Genomic DNA, 22690 nt, shown 5'->3' on the forward strand with positions numbered 1-22690 from the left:
ATGGGTGATTGGATGGATTTGAGTCCATGGGTTTGGGTCAATGGGTGGGGGGTTGGAGGGAAGGAAGGATGGATGGATGGAAGGAAGGAAGGCAGGAAGAATGGATGGATGGATGAGAGGATGGGTCGGTGAACGGGTGGATGGATGGATGAGAGGATGGAGGAATGACGGGAAAAGGCTTCAGCAAACAGCATCATGACTTAGTAGCTCAACTTGCGTTGGGCTGACCAGTGCTGTGATGTGATATTGAAAATAAAATAATAATAAGATAAAAGGCATTTCATCTACATTTGAGCCAGGTTGAGGCATTTTTCACACCCTGGTTGACAAGAGGTGCCCCTGTGACACCTGATCAAGGGCCACAAACGACCCCTCTGACCTCACTTTGGACGGCGTTGAGCTCTGAGAAAATGTGTTGCCTCATGTCTTGAAGTGTGTTGTGGAACAGTTGAAAGCATCAGGTGGTCGCCCCACAAAACCCACTGCCAGGAGGCGCTAGAGCGCTCACAGCCAACTTGCATACAATCCTCAATGAGAGGCTCTGGTCTCCAACCACCTCAGTAGCTGCTCCATGAGATGGCGACTGGTTACGTCAGCATTACATGTCAACAGCGGAATAAAGCGGGGCGAGCAGACACCCCTTCATCCTCGCCCTCTTTCTCAGAGCTGTAAAATATGACCTGAAATTCAAAACAATTTTGATCTTCGTTGTCTGAAACATAGACGGGGGAGGGGCAAAGACCAATAGGACCTTTTCCGACCAAACCGCGTCATTGGTCGACTGCCACTCCTCAAATCTGGTCCCTATTATTAAAAAGCACAGCTGTTTTAAGAGCTCAAAACAAACCGGCGACTTGGCTCAAATACGTGAATGAGGCAAACTACAAAAGCGTTGTGTACATTGTGTGGATTACAACTTCCACCGTGCAAGTTCTTCCTTCCCAGATCGTCCAAAAGACAAAGCAGCCAGGTAAAGCTAGCAGCGAGGTCCAGCTAGCAGCACCACCCGAACCCAAACAAGCAAGTCCCGGCCCGGAATTCGTCTCATGGATTTTCCCAAACCAAAGTGAAGGTAGAGAAGTACCTGATTGTTTTCAGATGCAGGTCTATGTGGAGGAGCTCTCTCTGCGCGTATCCAGGACACTGAAGACAAAAACACCATCAATCAATCGCCGTGTTACACTACACGTGGAAAAAGCAGCGTCGGATCTGAATGAAAGATGAGAGACGCGAGGCCTGAAGTGAATCTGAACCATCATCAGTTAAACGCAGAGGCAGTCCGCTGGCCGACCAAGTGCACCAAGGCTTCTGACCCACTAACCAGGTCCAAGTGCTGCTACTGGAGAAAGCCTTTCTCTCTCCTGGAGTGTGTGACATAGCCGAAGCTCACTCACGCTTGATGCTGCCGTACGAAGTCTGCAAACTGCCGGTCTTTGGTGTAGAGCTCGATGATGCGTATCCTGTCCTGGATTTCCTGCAGGAGTCAGGAGGGAGCGTTACATCACAGTCACCGTGACCAGTAAACATGTTCAGGTGCGTCGAAAAACGCGGTCGTGGAGAGACAGATGTTGCCTCCGGATCCTCCTGAAATGTCAGCTTTATGAGCGTGTGGCTTCGCTTCGATGGTTATTACTGCTGCAGAGCTGTGAACTGCAGGACAGGACGATGTTTTCACCACATGCTGCAGACACACTGGGAGGTTGTGTACCGCTGAAGAGATGCGCAAATATCCGTGGCTCCTTCAGGGAAACAAGTGTATCATCATGAAACTGGCCGTTTTAGAGTCACGCAGCAGTGAGAGGCGGATCAGGGTGGGGCCTCCAGCTCTTTCATCTGAATCTGTTTCCAGAAGACACTAGTGTCATCGCTGAACTGGGTGACAGCCTTTGAAAAAGCCGACGCTTGTGTTCCAGCTGTGCGGTGGTCGGAACTCAAAATCATAATCTTGTGAAAATCATTCACACAACTGGGTTTTGCATGTTCTTGTTTGGCTAAAGACCATCGAGATGTCGACATTGCTGAGAGGTTTACGGCCGAAGAGGACTTTTTTGGAGAAACAAGACAGCATTGAAATGTTCTCTTTTTGATCCCTCATTTTTTTTACAGGTCTAGTGTGGTGGTGGAGTCAGGACTGCAGACTGTCTCAATCTCCTGATCCTTCGCTCAGGTTCCTTAGGGCGGTTTCACACTGCGGGTATGTCCTGGTGGCCTGATGCGTCCCCTGTTGTGCAGCCTCGCACCTCTGCGCCTCAGGCCATATCCTTTTTTTCTCCTCTACTGGGGACGCTCTCCATAAAATAGCTGGTTTGTAATCCACAATGAAGCACGTCTCAAGGAAGTCGCGCGACAACCTGTTTACCACCATCGGCTTGACCACCTTATTTCTCTGTCACTTCTTAACATTACGAGTCGTCTTGACTTCAGAACTGAACCGATGACGGAGCTCTGCGTTTCACAGCCAAAACTAAACATGAAAGAGTCTTGTCATGTTACTGACGCTCGAGAAGGTTTTAGTCAGTGAAGTACAGATCCAAACAAAAACATGCGCTATCAAACACCCGCACACATCACGAGTCCCAGTCCACTGCGCTGCGCTGCGCTCCCGTTCCCGAGCACAATTTTCCGGCAGCTCCCGGCTGCACACCTCAGTGTTCTGGGAGTTTGCAAAGTTGTTTTTGAACAATGTTGTGCACCCAGACAGCGATCAGACCCTTTACTGCCCGGCATCTATCAAGTTTGTGTGGAGTCGTGTCGAAAACCCGACTCGCTTGTGTTCACATCTCGGGACTTCTGAGCCGAAAGAGCTTTGAATCGAGACAGAAGCCGCTGTGTGAAACCGCCCTTAGATGGTCCCATGATAGCACTTCCTCACGCGTGTGCAAATCTCAAACCAAAGAGAAATAATGTTTAGCTCATTTTACACAATTGATGAAGCTTCAACTGTTGTAGTGCGTAATGAGATTTAGTGAAGAGGGGGCTCAGGAATCATGAGGCCATTAATCAAATCCACAATCTGAAGCTGCTTAGTTCATCCAATAGCAGCATGACAGAGCAGAAAGTCAGAGGCTTAAAACCCAGCGAGAGTGAGAAGGATTTAGGAACTTTTGAGTTTGAAAACTTGATATAATCTACATGAAAAACACTATAGTTATGAGTCTTGTGGTCAATATGCCAAGACTATCGACAAACATGTCAAAGTCAAGGACTGAGGGCCACATCCAGCATGTAACGCCGCAAAAATATGACCTGCAACACTTCATTATTACTACTACTACAAGTCTCATAGGGTACTGCAACAGTTGAGGCTCTTCTAACAGATCCAAGTGTTCCTGATGGTCAGCTCTGATATCTTGGACTGGACGGTGACCACATCCTGCAGCTGGAACGCTGCCGTCTTCTGTTGTGTGAAAAACTATCTGCATGTTCTTCAGGCAGCTGTTTGTTGCATCACATCTGGATGAAAGAATTTCCCATGAATACATGAGATGTTCACACGGTTCCTGATGTGCACAGGGGATTCCAAAACATTTCAGTTTGCGGTGTGTTCTTGATAGTTTGTGGAGTTGTTGTGATTGTGAGAGCAGAACACATCGACACAAAGTGATGTAATGAAGTGGAAGATGGGCCCGTCGTACTTATCTCCCGCCAAGTCATGGAAGCGCTCAGCTGGAAACCACATTGGAACTGGGATTTCATGCAAATGTCTTACTGGAATTTATGAGGTCCAAACCCCGGAATTGCTTTGAGTTGCGAGGGCAAACCACTGCAACATTCTGCGACTGTAAACCCCCCCCTGCTCTCTCACTTATCGTACCTCTTTGGTGAGTTCACTGTTCTCGTAGATGTGTCGGATCTCCTCGCTGCTGAAGTCGGTGGAGGCCTCGGCGCTGGCGCTGCTGTAGACCGGACAGTCGGGGTAGCGGCGGTAATAGTGGCTGTAGCCCGTGGTGGCTTCGCTCTCGTACATGGGATTGTACTTAGTGGCTCGCTCCAGCGAGGGAAGGCTCTCGGCTCCCCTGCAGGCAGACGCACAAGCGAGTCCAGATATATTCGGCATGTGGAACCCCCGAAAAAGCCCATCAAGCTGACTGAGACTTTAATATTCATTAGCCTTCATTAACCTCAGACTGCAGACTACTTCTGAGCTTAAAGACTTAGCTCAGCTCCCATATCTGCTCGGCGCTAAGACGCTAAATTTCCCCAGTTTTTCCTGCCGCCAGCTGAGCTGGGAAGTCGGCCAGACACGCAATGCCAGTGAGGATCCAAAACACGGCGCTCAAGGACGAGCGGAGGACTGGCGCAAGCTTTAGCGCCTCGCTGAAACGGATACGCTTGGCGAGGACGGCCAGAATTGAGTCATGAAACGTCCCGACGCGTGGTGCGCCCTCAGGAGAGGAACCAGGCTCGCTTCATTTAGAACCAGAGAGAGTTTGGACGGGAGCTGAAGCTTGTCTGCGGAACATCAAACTGAACGGTGTATTTCTGAAAGGTTCGCTGGATTTACTGGAGCTATTCATTTCACAAGTAAATCTTCACAAATGGACGTTACTTTCATGGGGATTAAGACCAGAAAATAAGCTCTTCAGACCACATGCAGAGCCGATGTGCTGGGAACAGAACCTGCCATGACTAGCTAACGGACAGCCATGCGCTGGGGGACTTCCGAGGAACTGTGGAGATATTTTTGTTCTCCACTTTTATACAGACAAATTCATCGACCTTTGAAAACAGTTCCAGCCAACTATGTCTCTCTGGTTTCCCTAACTTTGTCTCCAAACTTCTCCCTCTAATAGACTCATTTCTGAGACTTTACTAGTCACCTCAAGTGAGAAGCTCAGCATCTTCATCTTCTGACTCCTCCAAATGACTCGTGAGTCTCTAAACAAACATCATGGTGGTCACCACTACCTGGTACGGGTGCGACCCTCTTGTAGCTGACCTCATGTTAAGGTCATCTCCACCCTGCCTGCACTCTCTTCTTCACCCGAAATAGTGAGCTGTTTTAGATGCCACACCAGTGGGTCGACGTCACACGAAGCTAAAGCCCTCCTGATGTTGCCATTAGATATAATTCTGCCTGAACTTTGATTGTGTCTCGAGGCTGTTGGACTCACAGCCAGACACTGTAGCAGAAGTTACAGCTTCTCAAACTGGAGTCATTAAATCACTGAAATAAATGTGACTGAAACAACACAAGTGCACGTGTGACCCCAATATTAGTATTACAATAAAGCAGCGTGAGAAAAGGGGTGAGTCATAACTCTCACTTGTGTGGTGACACAAATCAACTATTAATAAACAAATTACTTATTTATTTGCGGTTAATACTGTGTAATTACGGTGACGCTTAGAGTGGACTTTGGGTCAGTATTGCAGGGTAGAATCTAGTCAGTCTAGACAAGACACGAATCAGTACTTTATAATGATTAATACGCTGCAAATACACGTATGAATACGTCATTTATTTCGGTGAATAAATGTCCCCTAATCCTGTGAAGCTCTCTAAATCTGAGCCAAGAAGAAACAAGTGTTTTCAGTTAATTATCAAAAAATCTATTTCATATTTACTCCATTTCATCCGAGATATAATGAATACAGCGGAAAATAGGAGATTCAAGTAGAAAGTCCTGGAGTTTTCAGAAGACAAAGTGTCATTTCAGTCCTTAGACATGACATCAGACTGGTTTTGTTTTTATCCAAACGTCCTTGGTCGCAGTAGCTCTGGCTTCAAACTCAATTGACATCAGTTCTGCTAAATGTGGTGGCTTCTCCAGCTATTTTGTTGTCAAGGTTGATGTAAATATCTAATCCAGACCCCAATAACTTAAAGCAGACCGGTGATGCAGCCCATATGTTGGGTCGCGGAGCCACGTTATGTAACAACTTATAAATTTAGTCTCGCTGCTCGTATTTCATGAAGACACTTGGGTATAGGTTACTTCTTTTGGCACAATGTTCCAGTGACGGCAGTGGAGTTTTCCAGCGGTGTGTTTTGTTAACAGTGGTACTGCGGTGGAGAGAAGGACGGATCTGCATAAAGAATCAGCGGGACGACTGAGGTAAAGTACTTAACTCTCCGGCACCACTTGAATTGAGTCATCTAGGACCGAAAAAAAAGTGTTTCACTGGAATTGATGTTGGTGGTCTGGCATCTTGAGAAGGTCATTAATAAGCAACCTTTTTTTTTTCATGAAAATAACCGGGACATGAATCAGAAAACTTTTTTGCTTTTGTTTGTAATTAGAATTCCACATTCAACACGATAAAAAAGTCATAAAATTTCAATATATATTCAAACACCAGGGACAGAATCAACTTTTATATACATATGATTTTTTAGACTCCTCGCCAACCCCCAATTTTGAGTATGTTTTTCACAAAATAAAACTATTCTCATTGCAAAATTATTTTAGGAAGTAGGTAGGAAAATAAAATAAAATAAAATAAGAAAAAAATTAGAACAGCATATATTAATAAACCCTCAAGTATAATAATATATTATATATTTATATTTTGTAAATAAATAAATTAAGAACAAAATTTTAAAATGCAAAAAAAGAAGAAGCTGCCACTTGCACATATTGTTTAAAAAAAACTGCATTAAATGTATATGAATAAATATAATGAATAATAGTTGATGGGAGAGTGGGACATTCCTACAGTTTCAGTTTGACAGCGAGAGCCGGAGAAATTCAGGGGAAGGAGGCAGGAGGCCCGCGAGCCACACTGTGAGGGGCGGAACTATAGAGTCACAAAGGAATTGAACTGCAGACTGCGTCTTTGAGATACAGCTTGGTGGGTCATTCTGAGACGTCTGTTGGAGGACAGTCTAACTAACCACCGGAGCCCAGGGCAGTGAAGATGAGACGGTCGCTACATTAAATTGTCATTTAAGGCCAGGAAAACACAGATGAAAGCGAAGCTGTCTTCTTCACTATGTTTCCAGTGAGCAAATCTTAACAGTGTGAGGTGTGACATGCGACTGCGGTGGTGGTGTTTGGAGCAGCTGGAGCTGTGCAACTCTGTTGTGTCATCACTCACCGTATGGGGTCCTCCGACTCATCCTTGTCGTACTGGTCTCGTAACGTCCTGGCGAGGAAGAAGATGACGCCAGACGCCACCAGCAGGAAGCCAGCGACCGAGGCCACGGCGATACCGACCACCAGCGGCTCCGACACGTACTCCTCGCAGTGCTCCCCTCGGTACCACCAGTTCTCCCCGACTCGACACCTGGTGAGATCAAAGGCGAACATTAACCGGCTTGAATTGAGTGTTTATTTGCCGTGTAAGCACAAAAGGTCTGTATTTATTCAGCCGCGCAGTTTCCATGAGGTCATAAACACCTTGTTTTGGAAATCTTAAACCCAAGCGCACGTCACCGAAGCAGATTACAGCAGCCGACATGACGGGCAACAATGGCTGCCAGCAGGAACGATCATGTGCTGATGATGTAAACCATCCACAACATCAACTGGGATTAATAGTCCCTTTGTCCCCGGACCGTTTGGAGGGTCCAAACCTTTTAGGATGACATCACTTGTTTAGAGAAAAGCAGCGCAAGTTTTTGGATGATTTAGAGTGGAAACAAAGTCAATGACGGTTGAGTGAAATAAACGGTGAGAATCACGGTGACCCCTGATTCAACACGGTGTTCTTCACAGCCTTCAATACAGCAGGCTCCTTTCAAAATAAAAGCCTTGCCGTGGCATGTAAACTGGTGAGAGCTGGGATCTTGTGTTTTTGTATTTCTTATCGTTTGCTGTTAAAGACAGCACGCTGCATGAGATCAGTGGATAGAAGCCATCTGCGCTTCATATGAGAACATCCTCCGTGTATAATTCAGTTAGTGATCTAAACTAGCGTGTAAGGCTGCTGCTTCAAATTCAATTTCCACATAAGCTGATTAAAAAAGTGTGATCTTGTCAGAGCGGATCCTTTAGGAGGATTTGGGCTGGATGACTCTGCTCCTCCTCGACGTCTCCGTGATTCCACGTTCCACTTGATCTCACTGACGGCGCTGCTGGCCTCCTTCCGGATCAGTAACTGACACTGGAGTCCTGGATCCTCCAGGCCACACCCACCTGCAGATGGCTCCCTGCCCCGGGATGATGTCACACTTTCCGTCGTTGAGACAAAAGTCGGTCTGGAGCTCGCAGATGCTCTGACAGGGAAGTCCGTCCACGCTGAAGTAGCCGGCATTGCACACGCACTCGGCCTCGCCGGACCACTTGTTGACTTTACACTCGGCGTACTCATTACACGCCTGGAACTTGCACGGATCGGCCTGGTCACCTGGGGACAAGCGCTTCATGAGACCATCTCCTCAAACAGTGGCTTCAACTCAAACATTTATTGGACTATCTGAAACTGTGGAAGACACATTTCATTGGAACGGTTTGCCTCCAGTGTTGCAGTGCGTTATGGAACACGTGGAGGGGAGAGACAGTGTTGGATGAAAGGAGGAGGCAAAGATGGAGAAAATATTAAATATTTTTTACACTGATACACTGTATGTTTAGCTTAAATAAATAATTCAATAGAAAATCGTTTCACACATATTTCTATTTCATTGAAAATGCAAAGAAATTCATCAAATCTTTTTTAAACTTCTACACTGCTCATATAACTACAGAACGTTTTGAGCAGTTATAATAATAGTAAATGAACCATCTGACTGAGGGCCACATTAGATGCCTCGGATTGTAAAAGCTGAATGGGCTTCTCATATTTGGAGTAGGGGTGGGATTCCATTTAAAAAAATAATCTAATAAATTAGAGAATTTGTGATTAACGCATCTAAATGAAACGCAGTTTAATGGTATCAGAATATTTGCCACAAAAAGAAATGAATGAATTTGGTATATGACTGAATCAAATGATGGAGCCATACATACATTTAAACAACAAAATATTGTTCATTTTGCATCAGTTTGACAATAAATCAGGATGGTGTTTATATTCAGGTTTTTAAACTAAAGCTCTTTTAATCTCTTGAAAGTATTTGTATAAGAATTTCAATTTATAAGAGTTTCAAGTCCATTCAGAGTAGTAGAAACCCTGGACATTGTGTCGTGAAAAACCTCCCTGAACAAAAGCAAACAGATGCTTTTGTTTGCTTTGCTTGGCCTGAGAACTCACCCGACTCCACGTCCAGAGAGTATTTATCAATGGCCAGGTTCATGGTCTGGTAGGCCGTGTTGCAGAAGTCTTCCAGGATCAGGTAGACGGTGGAGGTCACACCGCGGGGCACCGGCTTCCCGAATTTCATCCGGCTGTTCACCACGATGCTGCCGTTCCTGAAGTTCAGGATCTCCAGGTTCTCAAAGTTGCTCAGGTTGGACTGCAGGTAGGGCACGAGCTGCCGACCACAGAGGAGTTCAGACTCTGGTGACCGACCGGAGCAGGGTTCCGACACTCACCAGTTCCAGAAAGCGCTGCTCCAGAGCTTTGTACTCCGGCGAGCTCTTGTTGAACAGATCGTCGGAGAAGATCATGTTGGTCACTCGGAGACTGAAGAAGACCATCAGCGCTCGTCCAGGGTTCGCTGGCATGGAGATACTGGCCCGGTCGGTGCCGTGAGACACGCCGAACGGGAACCCAGTGCTTCCCTCCTCCGTGTGGTTCATCAGACCGTAGTGAAAGACGTCGAAATCTTCTTCCAGGGCGCCTTCCTCCAGGCCTTCGTTGGTGGTCTGGATCTGAGTAGGGAAAGGTTGGATTTAAAACCTCAAGCAAGTCATGACAAGGTTCCTCTCTTTACCTCCAACACTGAGGTGATGAAGATCTCAGGATGTTCGTCCGGAGCCGGGTTCACGTCAGACACTCGGGTGAAAGGCGACTCCCTCTCCGGGGAGAGGACAGTCGGCTGAACCGGGCTCACGGATGGTGGTCCCGCTTCCTCCTGGTTGACCAGAATGATCTCGTCCTCTGTCAGATCTTGGGTGGAGATCTGAGGAGACTCTGGTGGTACGTCCACAGCCACCAGAATTTCTGCTACTGCCGTAGTCGGGACATTGTGAGCCGAACTCTCTGTTGCTTCTTCAACGACAGACTCTTGATCCATCACGGCAGCCTCAACGGGTGGGAGTGATGGTTCCTCTCTAAGAACTTCTGCTGCATCGGGAGGTGGGATGAGAGCAGGAAGGGATTCTTCTTCTATTGTCTCTGTGGAAATGGTCGAGATCTCCAGCTCCTCCTGAACATCTGACTCCTCTGAGTGTTCCTCCAGAACTTCCACCGTGGTCCCATCATCTGAAACATCTTCGGTATGTCCTTCAGAGTCGTCGTCCAAGATCACATCTGTTAACGCCACATCTTCAGAAACACCTTCTTCTGACTCCTCCTCAGTAGTTGGCCACAGAAGGTCACTGAGATCATCTGTTCCTGAGCCAGAGGCCTCAATCTCCAGCGGAGGTTCAGGCAGCAGCATGGTCTCGTGAAGCTCATGAGAGAGAACTTCAGCCGGAAGCTCTTCAGGTTTCGGGATCTCGACGGCAGCAGGAGTCTCCACCTTCTCCTCCAGCAGCAGATCTTCCTCCGTGATACCTGAGAGACGACCCAGAGTGAACATACGTCTCAAAATCCGAACGGATACAACTCACCTTCTGGTTCCGGCTCAGCGATGGTGTGAGCAGATTCTGTAGAGACCACCACACTCTCCGCCAGGACAACCACATCACTTCCTGTTGTGGGTGTCGCCTTGACGTCATAAGACTCAGACAGAAACTCCTCCTCCAGGATGGAAACTTCTGGAGGCTCATCCGAATCATAGACCTGCAGAAGAAGGTAAGTAAATGTACCCTTTCCTCAGTCAAAAAGAATGGAGGGAAACTTCATCCCCAAACTACGGTCCAGAGACAATATTTTCGACGGGACGCGAGACACAGAACTGCCATGAGGTTATGAAAATGTTGATCTACAGAAAGTGCAGACTCATCAGAAACGTCCTGAATCTAGACCAGCGGCGCACAGAAGCTTCCCGCTGCCGCCGCAACATCAATTACCAGCGAGTTCGCCGCCAAGCGCTGCACGTAATGACTCCAATTAATCACTTAGCGAACCCAGATGAAGACCAGCAGAAGTAAAACTGACAGACTCCAGCCGGCGATATTTGTCTCAGCCCCACACGGAGAGTTGCACAGCAGCGCTTCCCCCCAAAATAGCAGCGGATTATAACAGCAAGAGCCAAAGTAATCCTCAAAGCTGCCCTTCATCCTCACTGGTGAGCTCATCCCTCGACCCGCACTGGTCGGCTCTGGAGAGCGTCACCAGCCGCTTCCGTGTTATCGCTCGTGTCACGGCGGCGGCGGCAGGAGACAGCGGAGGAGAGAGGTTACTCACCGTGACTCTGTCTGCAGCAGCCACGGGGATCTCAGACACTGTGGAACCAGCAGAGCAGTCAGTCAGCGCACAAACGTTTAGCTGCGGCCCAAAGCCAGCGTGTTGATGAGATGGGATTAGCAAGAAGCAGGTGTTTTCATTCGGCACATGGAACTTAAACATGTAATTGGTTTGGTGTTAGCGCAGATTGAGCAGTGGATCTGTTCAAATGAAAAACAGCATTAGCTTAAAGGTAATACTGCACCAATAGTGACCCCCAGTAGAGGGCTCACATGCACTCTTAGAACCGGAGTTACATACAGGTACACAAATGTGGCGCACACTCGCATAATAATAAAATAATGTCTGAATAAAGTTATTGTCATACATTGAGAGTCAGTCAGGATCTTAAGTAACTCAAATGTTATTTAGCATTTGTGGTCACTTGTGCAATATAAGTGAATTTACCAACAGCAAAAGTGCGCCACCTAGCACATTTTCACCAATTTCCTGGACTGAAAAATAATGTGAAATCAAGTCTTTAAAGAAGCTCAAGCGAATTGACCATTTTACTATGGGAGTTACTCGACCACAGACGTGACCAGGATGAGGCCGAGACCCTCGAAGTCTGACCCAGGGATCTCAGATGAAAAAGGTAAAAAAAAACTGTTGATGAAATTCATCTTCAAGAGTGAAGGAAGGGCGGTAAGAGAGATGGGTCAGAAAGGTGTCTTTGAGCCAAAAGACAAAGCTCTAAATTCATCCGTAGATATCTAGTCTCTCCTGCAGCCACAGGCTTTGTGCAGTCCCTGGACCCAGGAAAAGTCGTTGGAAAGAGCGTGAGAACCGCAGCCATCCAGGAGAGACTCATAGCAGAACTGCAGCTCCTCCATATTGAGAGTTGCCGGTGGTTGGCAAGTTGCTGACTTTAAATGTGAGTGTTAGTCTGACTATCTCAATCCTGAAATGCTGTCCAGGGTGTCCCCCGCCTCTTGCTCAGAGCAGTTGGGACCCTGCAGTGGGAATATAGAGCTTTCTGCACCCACTTCTTTGAGACATTTGGGTCGTCCAAAACACACAAGAGTGGAGGGAGAAACTTCCAACTCCTCAGTATTTTGGCCCGGTGTGGTTTTGGCTACATGTCCACTCCGTGTCAGCAGGGACCTGCGAAACCTCCCTGAATCGCGGTGTGTGTCAAGAGCCGATGAGCCAAAGGATGTAAACCATGGATGAGTGATGAGAACTGTCCCCAGCCAAAATAATGTTTGGTGCTGAAGGACAGTAAGATGCTGACGATTGCACTCTGTCCAGTCTGTCGTCGTCCTCCTCATCATCATGATTCAACAGAATCCCTGCAGAGTTACCAGCGCTCTGCGACTCACTGGCTGCCCCCCAAAATAAAGTACCAAATTAAGCAGAAAAATGTGGAATTCTCAGATTTCTATGTCTTTTTTTTTTCCTTTTTTTGCAGTTCTGCAGACTAGTTAATGACAAGGATGTAACCGCAGCACAAATGAAAATACACAGTTCCTATAACTGATGACTCGGAGCTGAAGTTCCTTCTGGCTGCGACAGTCAGAGGAGAGAAATAAGAAACAGATGAAACCATTACAACCTTGAAATGTTTTCTCAAGTGCCACGGCGCGCCCCGCAACATCGGCCGTTTCTATTCGATGTGACACTTGGAGGTTTGCGCCGCAGTGACTTCATTCCCATGAAATGGCGAGCGGAGAAGTCGGGGTGTTCGTGAGAGCACTCACCGCTCTCCAGATCGTCTTTGGGCAGCTCTTCAGAGACCAGCACGGGTTTGAGGACCACAGTGGGCAGCTCCATCATCTGGAGGTAGGAGTCCTCCACCCGATTGGACTGCAGAGTCAGATAATCCACTTGTTCGGCGCTGATCCCTGAACTGTCCACGGCCACCGTGACGGAATAGTCCACCACCACTCCGTGTAGCCTGTAGACACACAAACACATGTATGCTACACACGACGACTCGTGAATGGGTGCATAAGAAAACATTTTTCAAGGGCTTTTCTTTATTATTATTATTATTTTAAGTTGCTGTTGTTGAAGTCAGAGAAACAGTATAAGATTAATGATTCATTTATTATATGTTATTCATAAACAGTTTATTTCAAAATGCCTTTGCTTTAGAAGTATTTTATTTTATTTGCCCTTTCTGCAATTTGCATTTATTTTTTTATTTTTGTTTTATTTTAGCTTTTTGTTTTATTTTACTATTTTAATGTATTTCTTGGCCCATCAGACATAAAATGAGAGAAAAAAACAGATGAAAAAGATGTTTCTTTGAACAAGATATCCTCTATTTAAACGGTCTGTGTATTGAGAATTTTCAAATAAATAGTACATTAACTGAAAAGAAAATCATCTTAATTCATTCATAATAGATAGTCTGGAAACCTATTTTCTATTTTGGGTTTGATTTGAGTATTTTCCTCCACTCTTGCTTTCCTATTATGGCGGTGTATAAAGTGGCCCCAGAGGAAATAGTATTACCTACCAGTGCAAATAAACATTCTTTTGCATTATCAGACAATAGACTATAGAGCGCACCGCAATATTGGCCGCACCCATTAAATATAAGAAGGAAAATAGATCTTGTTCATACATAAGCCGCGGGTGCAGAGGTGCTGTCTGCACTGTAGAAAGGTCAGTGGTGCACCCAGCTTTAAAAATGCATGCGGATCACTTCTAAACAAGATTTAATAGAGACTGACTCATGAAACTTAGTAATGTTCTAACAAAAACAGCGCATTTTGAGGGCTTTAAGGTCAATAAAATGCCTGTGAGTTCATTGGTTTGATGTGCTTGACGCTCTTTAGCCTGTAAAAATCCATCAGCCATGTTGTAATCTTCAGGGTTCAGACCACGAGAAAATGTAGCGCGGCTTATAGCCTGGAAATGACTGTACTTTTACCTTGCAGCCCAAACAATAACAGGATTTCTTGTATCAACTGGGATGACTGAGCAGCAGGTTAGTAGAATCGAATCCATTCATCACATAGAGAGGCATTTCAATGGTTTCAATGGTTAAAATCCAGGCGTCACTCATAAAAGCAGCTGGGTCCAGAGACCCTGCTGACCACGGCCAGAAGAGCAGGCATCAGAGTTCACAGATCAAGAGGAAATGGTTCTGGTCTAATCATCGATTAGCTTTGTTTGGCTCATTTGACCGACTTAATCCAAATGTGGTCACAGTCAGAGGTTAATTGAATCGTCTGTCAGGGCGGAGGTCTTAACCAGCATCTGCTGGTGCTGACAGGGAGATTATGGAGTCGGAACTCAAGTGCCTCCTGGCTTCCTTTTGTCTTTGACCTGAAGATCATTCGGTGCTCGGAGTCAAGATGGCTCCGAATAGCTGCCTCCAAGGTCTGACACCATTCTTCACGCCCGGCCAGACGGGCCAGTAAATCTGACTTTATGAGGTGAACTCAAAGATGTGTTCTACTGCCGTGATTTAAAGGGAGAAGCGAGAGGAAGGAATGTCACTCTGGCGTAAAGAGGACGGTCACCGAGGTTCCAGTTCACATCTCCCACAGCCGTCACCGGAGTTAACAAGCAAGGAATATTGAGCTGGAGATTCCAGGGCCGGGACCAAACGTGATCCATCAACCTTCATTCGACAAGTGGGATTTCTACGCTCTGACCTACTTCTCCACATTTCCTCCAGCTTGCTTTCACAGTGAGGGGGATTTACACCTGCTGAGAGCAGGGGTTTCGGAAAGTTGTTCAAACTCCAGCATAGAATTTTACTTATCGCAAAAACACCAGATGTAGAGTCGCAAGTAAAATATTCACAACAAGTTACTTATTGCTATGAAGTGATACGATCAGGAGTTATAAAGAGAAGTGCCCCAGAAACATAATCCAGCTTTTGCTTTTCCAAAACTCCAGCCAGCTCCACGTGAAGGACGTTCGCTGCTTCGAAGCCAGAGTGGAAGGAAACTCTCCTGGTCCTCTCAGAGAAAGTATAACATGTGAAGTCAATGTAGAGGCACCATCACCTGCCACTGTTGCACTACAATATGGCAGTCGGGAACACTTCAGCGTGTTTGATGCAACAGTTTCAGGCGACATTTATTCAATTAAACGCTGCGGTTGTTGAATCGGAGCTCGGGTGGTTTCTCCATAATACATCATTTTATAACCTGAGAAAAAGAATTGGGTGGAAGAGGCTACTAAACTGTGGAAGTGTACTGAAGGTTCATCTGAATTTTTGAAGTTTTGTTATTCACTTGTTCCATTCTTCTGTAAGTGTGTGTTGTAGGTGTCCCATAATGCTACTGTCACCTGCTGCCCATGTGAATGTTTGATAATATTTAAAATGTTGTTTTTTTTTAAAGTTAGTAAACTATGTAAGTAAAGTACCATTCAACTCAAATTCAAGGCACAAAACCAGTTCAGTGAGAACAAATTCTTACGGAAGTGACAACCTCCGTCCACTAGATGGCACTAGATGCACTGGTGCTGTCTGCGCCATAGAAAAGGTCAGTGGTGCACCTGGCTTAAAAACGCATAAGGATCACTAAAACGCATAAGGATCACTTCTAAACTGGTGTTGAAAACGGACTCCAGCATGGAGACTGACTCACAAAACAAACTGGGCAGCGTTCTGAACTTGAATCATCAACTCCTCACATCTTTTCTTGACATTACTTTAAAGCGCTGAAATGTGTTCGAAGTTTCAACACCACAGCTGGTCTCAGCTGCTGCTTCTCGTCTCCGCTCCTCCAGGAGATCGGCTCTGTGGGCGGAGCTGCGGACACGCGGTGAAGCAGCGCATATTCAAATTCAAGGCGCAAAACAGCATCAATTAGAAAATATTCTAATGGCAGTGACAACCTCCCTCCACTAGATGGCACTAACTGCACTTGCCTGTTTGAATCAAGCTGAGGAGTCGCATGTGGATGAGTAGAACTTTAGGGAAACCCAACAATCCCCTCCTCTCCTGACCTACTAGCGCGATCCTCCACTGCCCAGCAGCAGTCCACTTAGTGACTCTAAATCTCCCATAATCGTCTCTATGGAAAAGCAGCTGCTCACTCATTTGGGCCCATTTTGATCCACCTTAAGAGGTGACTGGCCTCGCTAAGACCATTAACCGAGGCGACGAGCGGCACACGTGCTGACGAGCGAGCGCACACAGCGAGATGAAGGTGACCAGTGAGAAGTGGGCGGCAGGGAGAGCAGGGATTAGCAGAGCGGGGCGTGACATCCACGCTGCAGCACACTCACCCTTGGTCGTCCTTCTGAGGCCTGCGGGAAGCAAACACAGGCGTTACACCTCTGCACTGAGTCACCAGAGCTGACATTTAGGAGGCTCGAGTGACACTGACTTGAAGTTGAGCACCGTTACGCTCTTAAAGCCGGGAAGCTCTTCCAGAGATTCCGCAATCTGGAGGAAGAAACACATCATCAGTGTCATTCAGGAAACCCACAGAGACCTCCTGTGACTGGAGAGTGGGAAAATGATGGCTGATGTATCGCTCCAACCATCGGGATTTGTGTCAGGGCCACGAGCTTGTCTCATTCATCTCACCGGGAGCGAGGGTGAGGACTCCACCAGAACCGAACATGAACTGTTCTGCAGACTCGCTGACACACTTTGTGCACACCATCTCCGCTCGGATTCCGTGGACACATTGTGTTGGTGCATCGGTGAGCAAATCCAGATGTTGTTTACAGTAAACGGCCACCGCAGAGGAATAAACACACATAAAAGACCTGCATCATAAACCTATGGTATTTACGACTTGTGTGTGTGTGTGGATATGAACGACTCGGAGCTCTATTATCGTTTTGTTTTTCAAGAAAATGTATGTGTTTTTATATGAATACTTGTGTGGTTCATTGAAGGGTAAACTGAATGATGAACATAGAAGTAGAAACTTCACACGCAAACCTCAGTGGTAATACACTAAGTGCCGCACAAGGATTCTTCAACTTAAAACTGTGGCGACAACAGTGAAAAGAATGAATGCTAATAAATCCTAGCATATAGCATCACCACTGGGAGGCACTGGCCGAGGACCTGAGGGGGGTCACCATCCTGTAGAAGGCTCAACCCTTCATGCACACACAGCTTTAAGTCAGCAACTAAGCTGTTTTTGAAAGTATCTATACACACTCCAAGAGTTCATGAAATAAATGAATAGAGTTGTCCTCAAGTAGCTATGGAGGTTCCAGCCCTCAGCCTCAGAACATGCTCAAAGTCACCTACATTTCCCACTAGATGGCACTGATGTTCCGCTAAAATTGAAACTGTTATGTGTGTATATCTGTATATAAGTGGCCTATGATGGACTGGCAATCTATCCAGGGTGTCCCCTGCCTCTTCACCTGAGTCGCAGAGATGGACTGCAGCGACTCCATGACAGGAATATCTATCAGGAAATAAAAGGGACTGTCCACTCTATTACTCAGGTTTACTGACGTATTTCTCCACCAGGCATCGATCGAAACAAACCCCACACAAACCGAGTGAAGTGCAAGACACTGGCCTTGTCTGTCAGCTTCCTGCTGAGCGCTTGATAGTGGTGACTCCTGGGGTCGTCCAGGTCGTCACTGTACATCTCCCCGTTCAGGATGATGCTCAGCTCCACCACCTGCTCCAGAGCAGCGGCCGTGTGGGGCGGCATGGAGATGTCATTGTCCAGCTGTGAGGGCAGAGAAGGAGAGCAGCTCAGGGAACCTTGTGAACAGTCCGCGTCGGCGAGACTGGAACTCACTTCCGCCTCGTCCTCCTCCTCCTGCGGGACAGCCTTCGCTCCCTCAGTTTCTTAAGGTGAGCACCGGTGGAAGAGAAAAGATCAGTGATGGATTCAAACTGTCATGGACTCAGATGCCTTTTTAATCTCAGTCTCTTCTGGACCGCAGTCAAACTCACTCACTGATGACTAGCCAGCGAATTACTCAGGGGTCAGAACTCACCGGTGTCAGGGGCCACGGGGGTTTTCGGGGCCTGAGTCGGTGGGCTACAAGAGAAAACACAAGACATACTCCTGCTTTAACTAAAATAAAAAAGGCTGTGGGGCAAAGCAGGTGAAGTACAGACAATGGAATTTACATAGACTGAACTAGCAAACTGCATTATAACTAAGCGACTGTGGACACCCTCGATATTACAGTTAACTTTTTCAAAATAGATGCCAAACTCCTGGATTCATCCATCAAGAACCTACTCTTCTCCATCTCATTTTAACATAAAATTTACCCATTTTAGGCTCATAATAAAATCTTTTTAAACTCTTTCTTTTACAGAAAACCCGTTCACTGAAATAAGAAATATTAAAATGGATTTTCACTCTAGTTATGAACCAATTGTGACCATCAAATTATAATGTACAAACAAAACTGTGGAAAATATTAATAGAAGAATTAATAGAAATAACAGTTTGACGCATACATTTCTAGTAATTCTCTCATAAGCCATTATAAGGCATTCATAAGGCTTTACAGACGACCTTCTGAATGTTTGTGAATGCAGTGTTACTTGCAGTAACATTATAAAAAGACCAAGTTCTGGTAGGTATATTGAGCCATGCAGTCCAACAGGTTCAGAAATGACAAAGCATTTCTGAACCTGTTATAGTGGCCAAGCATGATCATAAACCTTCATAAAGCCTCGTATAAATGCCTTATTAATGCATGATAGCATCTCATAAATGTTCTAATCATGAAATATAGCGGAGACTTTGAGGCATTAGTGACCATTCTTGTCTTCAGTTAGGACAGAGAATGAAGGCAGAGGTGAACAATGTGGCACTCACTCACACCAGCGTGACCCGACCTCTCCCTGTTATCTACAGCGGCTGATCTATGAACAGGGTGGTCAACAGTGGACAACAGTACCTGCACATATGCTGCCAGGACCTGGTGGGCTCACTACACAGCGAGGAGGGAAAGAGACACTTCACTACACATGATGTTGATCAGAGAAATGATGGAAAATAAGGAACTTTTTCCTTCACCTTTTTCCACTTTGCTGAGAAACTCTCTGCAAGCAAAAGAGGGCGACGGTTAGCCAAAAAACAAGGCTGCTCATTATTAAAAAGTGATAAATGCATTTAAAACAATGAAAGAAAATAAGAATTTAACGACTGAAAGGCAATTCAGTGCAATTAGACTTGATTATCGAGACATAAAAGAGGATTATTTATGAGCCTCAGTCCTGACCTTTTTAACCAGAGCCTGGTGCTCCTCCGACTGGCTGAAGAAGCGTCCGATATCGTGCGCCGTGACGCTCCCCTCCTGGCAGCGGGCCAGCCAGCTCTGGTACTCCTCCTGCTCGGGGAGGCGGTCCCAGAAGATCTTGAAGGACTCCCATATGGTCTCCTGGCACACTGGAGGGGACACATCCAGGCCAGATTGAAACTGAAACAATTACAGCGCAGGTTCCCGGAAGCAGCTTGAGAGGCGAGCGAGCTCCTAGCATGAGTCAGCGCGCCGGGACGGGATCCAAGATCGGAGGGCGACATATGCTCCCATCTGCTCTAATCGACGGTGTCTGTGAGGTCGCAGTGGTCACCTGCACGTCCAGATTACGTAACCCCACGCATCACACACAGATGGGCACCAGTTGGCTGGTGTTTTTTAGAGGCCTTCTTCTGCTGGAGGTCACATGAAAACCAGGTTTCTGGAGAAGTTGCATTGAGCACAGCTGGAAGTGGAGAATCAGTAAAGCGGTGCGACTCCATTAAAGGTCTGAAATAAGGAGAAGAAAACAGTCGCTCTCCTGACAGCAGCGACCTCAGGAATCGACGACCTCTGACGTCATCATGACACAAAAGCTTCTGAAACATCCCCTCGAACTTCAGAGCACGTTACTAAAAGCGATAGTCTGGGAGCTAGATATTTGTCTTGGGAAGAGGCTCATCCTCCAGGTCTGCGTGGAGCATAACACGGATGTTTGTAGCTGCAGCCGAGCCAAACCAGCTGGGGGCCGCTGCCAACGTGACCTCAGGAACCTTCTGAGCACTTGCTGCCGTGCACTTGTTTGTAAACAGGTGGGATGATGATCAGATACAGACTTTTATGCCCTTTCTATTTGCTTCACCATCACAAATATTCATCAGAATTTTGAACTTTTTTTGATGTGTACGTCATCGCGGATATTACTATCATGTGTTAAACATGCACTTTGTATTGTCCATTCTATAAGAATATAAGAAAAAATACATGCATGTAAAATGAAGTGCAACTAATGTATTAATTGTAGTTAATGATTTATAGTTTCCAATCTGAACTCAGGAGTGCCACAATAACAATATAAATACGCAAGTGTAAACAGGCATAAATGTGAAAATACACACAGAAATAATGTTTACACACACATCAAAACATCCAATTATCTTATTATAGTTCAGTTTTCATAAAAACCATCTGCATTACTGGTGAATAAATTCCAATAAATGAGGGAATAGAGCAGGAAACAAACTGTACTCAAACTAGATACTTTTATTTCCATTTTCAATTAAATTTGCATTTACATAATTATTTCTGCTTATTTTTCTACTTTTATTTCTACTTTAATGATCCCCCATTATGGCAGTCCTGGTATTCCACGCTCATAAAATGACTCTATTTTATTTCGGTTAATCATACAGCTACATCCATTTTATTATCACTTTTGCCTTGGAAAGGTAGACTTTATACTTTCTATTCTCAGTGATAATTTTCCTCTAGATACTGCATCATCTTCTCCAACAAAATGTATAAAGTGCATGTTCTTTTTCCCTCCCCTACTCACTGTCAAGTCTGTGTTAAACCACTTTCAATGGTCAGGTAGCTCACGGAAAAACCCAAAAGCTCCATCAGACATGAGCGCCACACGTCTCAGGGAAACTCTTTTATCAGCCTCTGAACACCTCTCTGAATTCATAATGTTTGCTGTGACACAGATAATGTTTTATCAGACAACAGAATCAGATAATAATAATTCAGCAGATGTTCGACCTTGAGGGAATCTTTCCACGTTAGTCACTCCAAGATTTGAACTAGTTTCATTTCGACCTATAACATGTGTTTCACTGGGGAGCCAAAGAGTCCAGTCGACTCAGCCAACAGCCGAAAAAGCTCTGAGAGAAAGACGTGGATGATCCATCAAAGGTCGCCCTCCTACGACTACATGGACCGTTGTGTTGTGTTGACGCCAGCCTGGTGTGTGGACGAGCAAGGGTCCTCACCTCGCAGGTGGAAGTAGCTCAGGTGGTTGCCGATAACCTGCTCCACCGTCTCTCTGGCGCACAGCTTGACTCCGCTCGGGAAAAGGATGTTGCGTTTCCGTCTGGCGACAGCGAGACGTCCTTCGTGAGTCGCCCTGATGTCAGAGATGCTCACAATCCGTGGGAGGGCTGCAGGTTCTTCAGGAAGCAAGTCCAGAGCAGATCCTTCTAGAGTTGCATCTTTGAAAGGAATAGAGAGTTAAAGAGGAGCTTGATTCAAGAAGGTAGCGCCGATACTCACCTGGCCGTACGTCCAAAAACGTAGACGCTAGACTAAATAAAAGGGAATAAAAAACACATCTCCACATGGCAGCACACATGGTTAAATCCTGGTCGAGTTGGAGGAAGTGGATCAAGGTGTTGTGTACTCTGGTCTTGTAAAAGCAGCGGGCAAGTTTGCATAGTTTAGAACGGTGCGGCTTCCCGGCGCAGATCAGGATTGTGGCGTCCCATGGTGTTGGAAAGGCTTCTTCTGGCTCAGGTCGACAGACAGATGGCTCCTGGAGAGAGGGGATTTTTGAACATGCCCTAATCCTGTTTACTCTAAGCCTCTAAGAGAAGCAAGAGAGGATGGTGAGTCTGAAGGGAACATGGGTCCAGGAGAGCAGGAGCCTGGACCACATCACAACCACACAAATGACCAGAAAACTCCTTACACTTCGGGGTTAAATCCTTCTATACTGAGCAGAAACAGGTTTCAGCAGCTGCTTTATCAGGCGGCGCAGAGGTGAGAAGTTAACAGGAACTTTTCCGAACCTCTACTCCTTTTTCTCTTGCTGCCACAGGAGTACACTTCCTCCCACCTGAAAGCTTCTTTAACGTAGTGACGACAAGCGTAAATACCTCAGAGGTGTCGGCGGGAACAAGCAGCAGATAAAACCTTCTGAAAGCGGTGACAGCGGGGAGAGTGGGAAGGCTTAGACTGGAGGTGACCTTTAACCCCAACTTTTCCCTCAAGAGTTCATCCCTTTTTGAAAAGGCAAACACGCCACGTATTTTCTTAGTACTACTATAGAGTATCAGAACTCTCTCAACAGACAGACGTTATGCTCAGAGACGGTGGAAAAGGTGCTAATATTAATTTGATATTGAACTGGTTGAGTTTATCTGTTCCACATTGTCAG

The 22690-nt window shown here is 46.1% G+C and overlaps 1 protein-coding gene across 2 annotated transcripts; it reads right to left on the reverse strand.

The window, feature by feature from the left end:
• Positions 1 to 1084: 1084 nt before the first annotated feature.
• On the reverse strand, positions 1085 to 22219 carry impg2a (interphotoreceptor matrix proteoglycan 2a). Of its 2 annotated transcripts, XM_053876784.1 has the most exons (21): positions 21808 to 22219; positions 21528 to 21746; positions 19519 to 19685; positions 19314 to 19339; positions 19195 to 19227; positions 18274 to 18317; positions 18072 to 18121; positions 17844 to 17999; positions 16680 to 16738; positions 16579 to 16599; positions 13080 to 13276; positions 11341 to 11378; positions 10602 to 10773; positions 9761 to 10545; positions 9420 to 9698; positions 9139 to 9358; positions 8082 to 8292; positions 7042 to 7230; positions 3815 to 4016; positions 1395 to 1474; positions 1085 to 1143 (listed from the first exon to the last, which is right to left on the reverse strand). In XM_053876784.1, exons 1-21 carry the CDS (start codon positions 21884 to 21886, stop codon positions 1107 to 1109), a joined length of 3264 nt encoding a protein of 1087 aa, XP_053732759.1. In that variant the 5' UTR covers positions 21887 to 22219; the 3' UTR covers positions 1085 to 1106. The 2 variants fall into 2 exon arrangements, with proteins under 2 accessions (XP_053732759.1, XP_053732760.1); XM_053876785.1 differs by lacking the exon at positions 19195 to 19227.
• Between the last annotated feature and the right edge of the window lie 471 nt (positions 22220 to 22690).

The sequence above is a fragment of the Synchiropus splendidus genome, chromosome 10 (genome assembly GCF_027744825.2).
Source record: "Synchiropus splendidus isolate RoL2022-P1 chromosome 10, RoL_Sspl_1.0, whole genome shotgun sequence".
NCBI classification, from domain to species: domain Eukaryota; kingdom Metazoa; phylum Chordata; class Actinopteri; order Syngnathiformes; family Callionymidae; genus Synchiropus; species Synchiropus splendidus.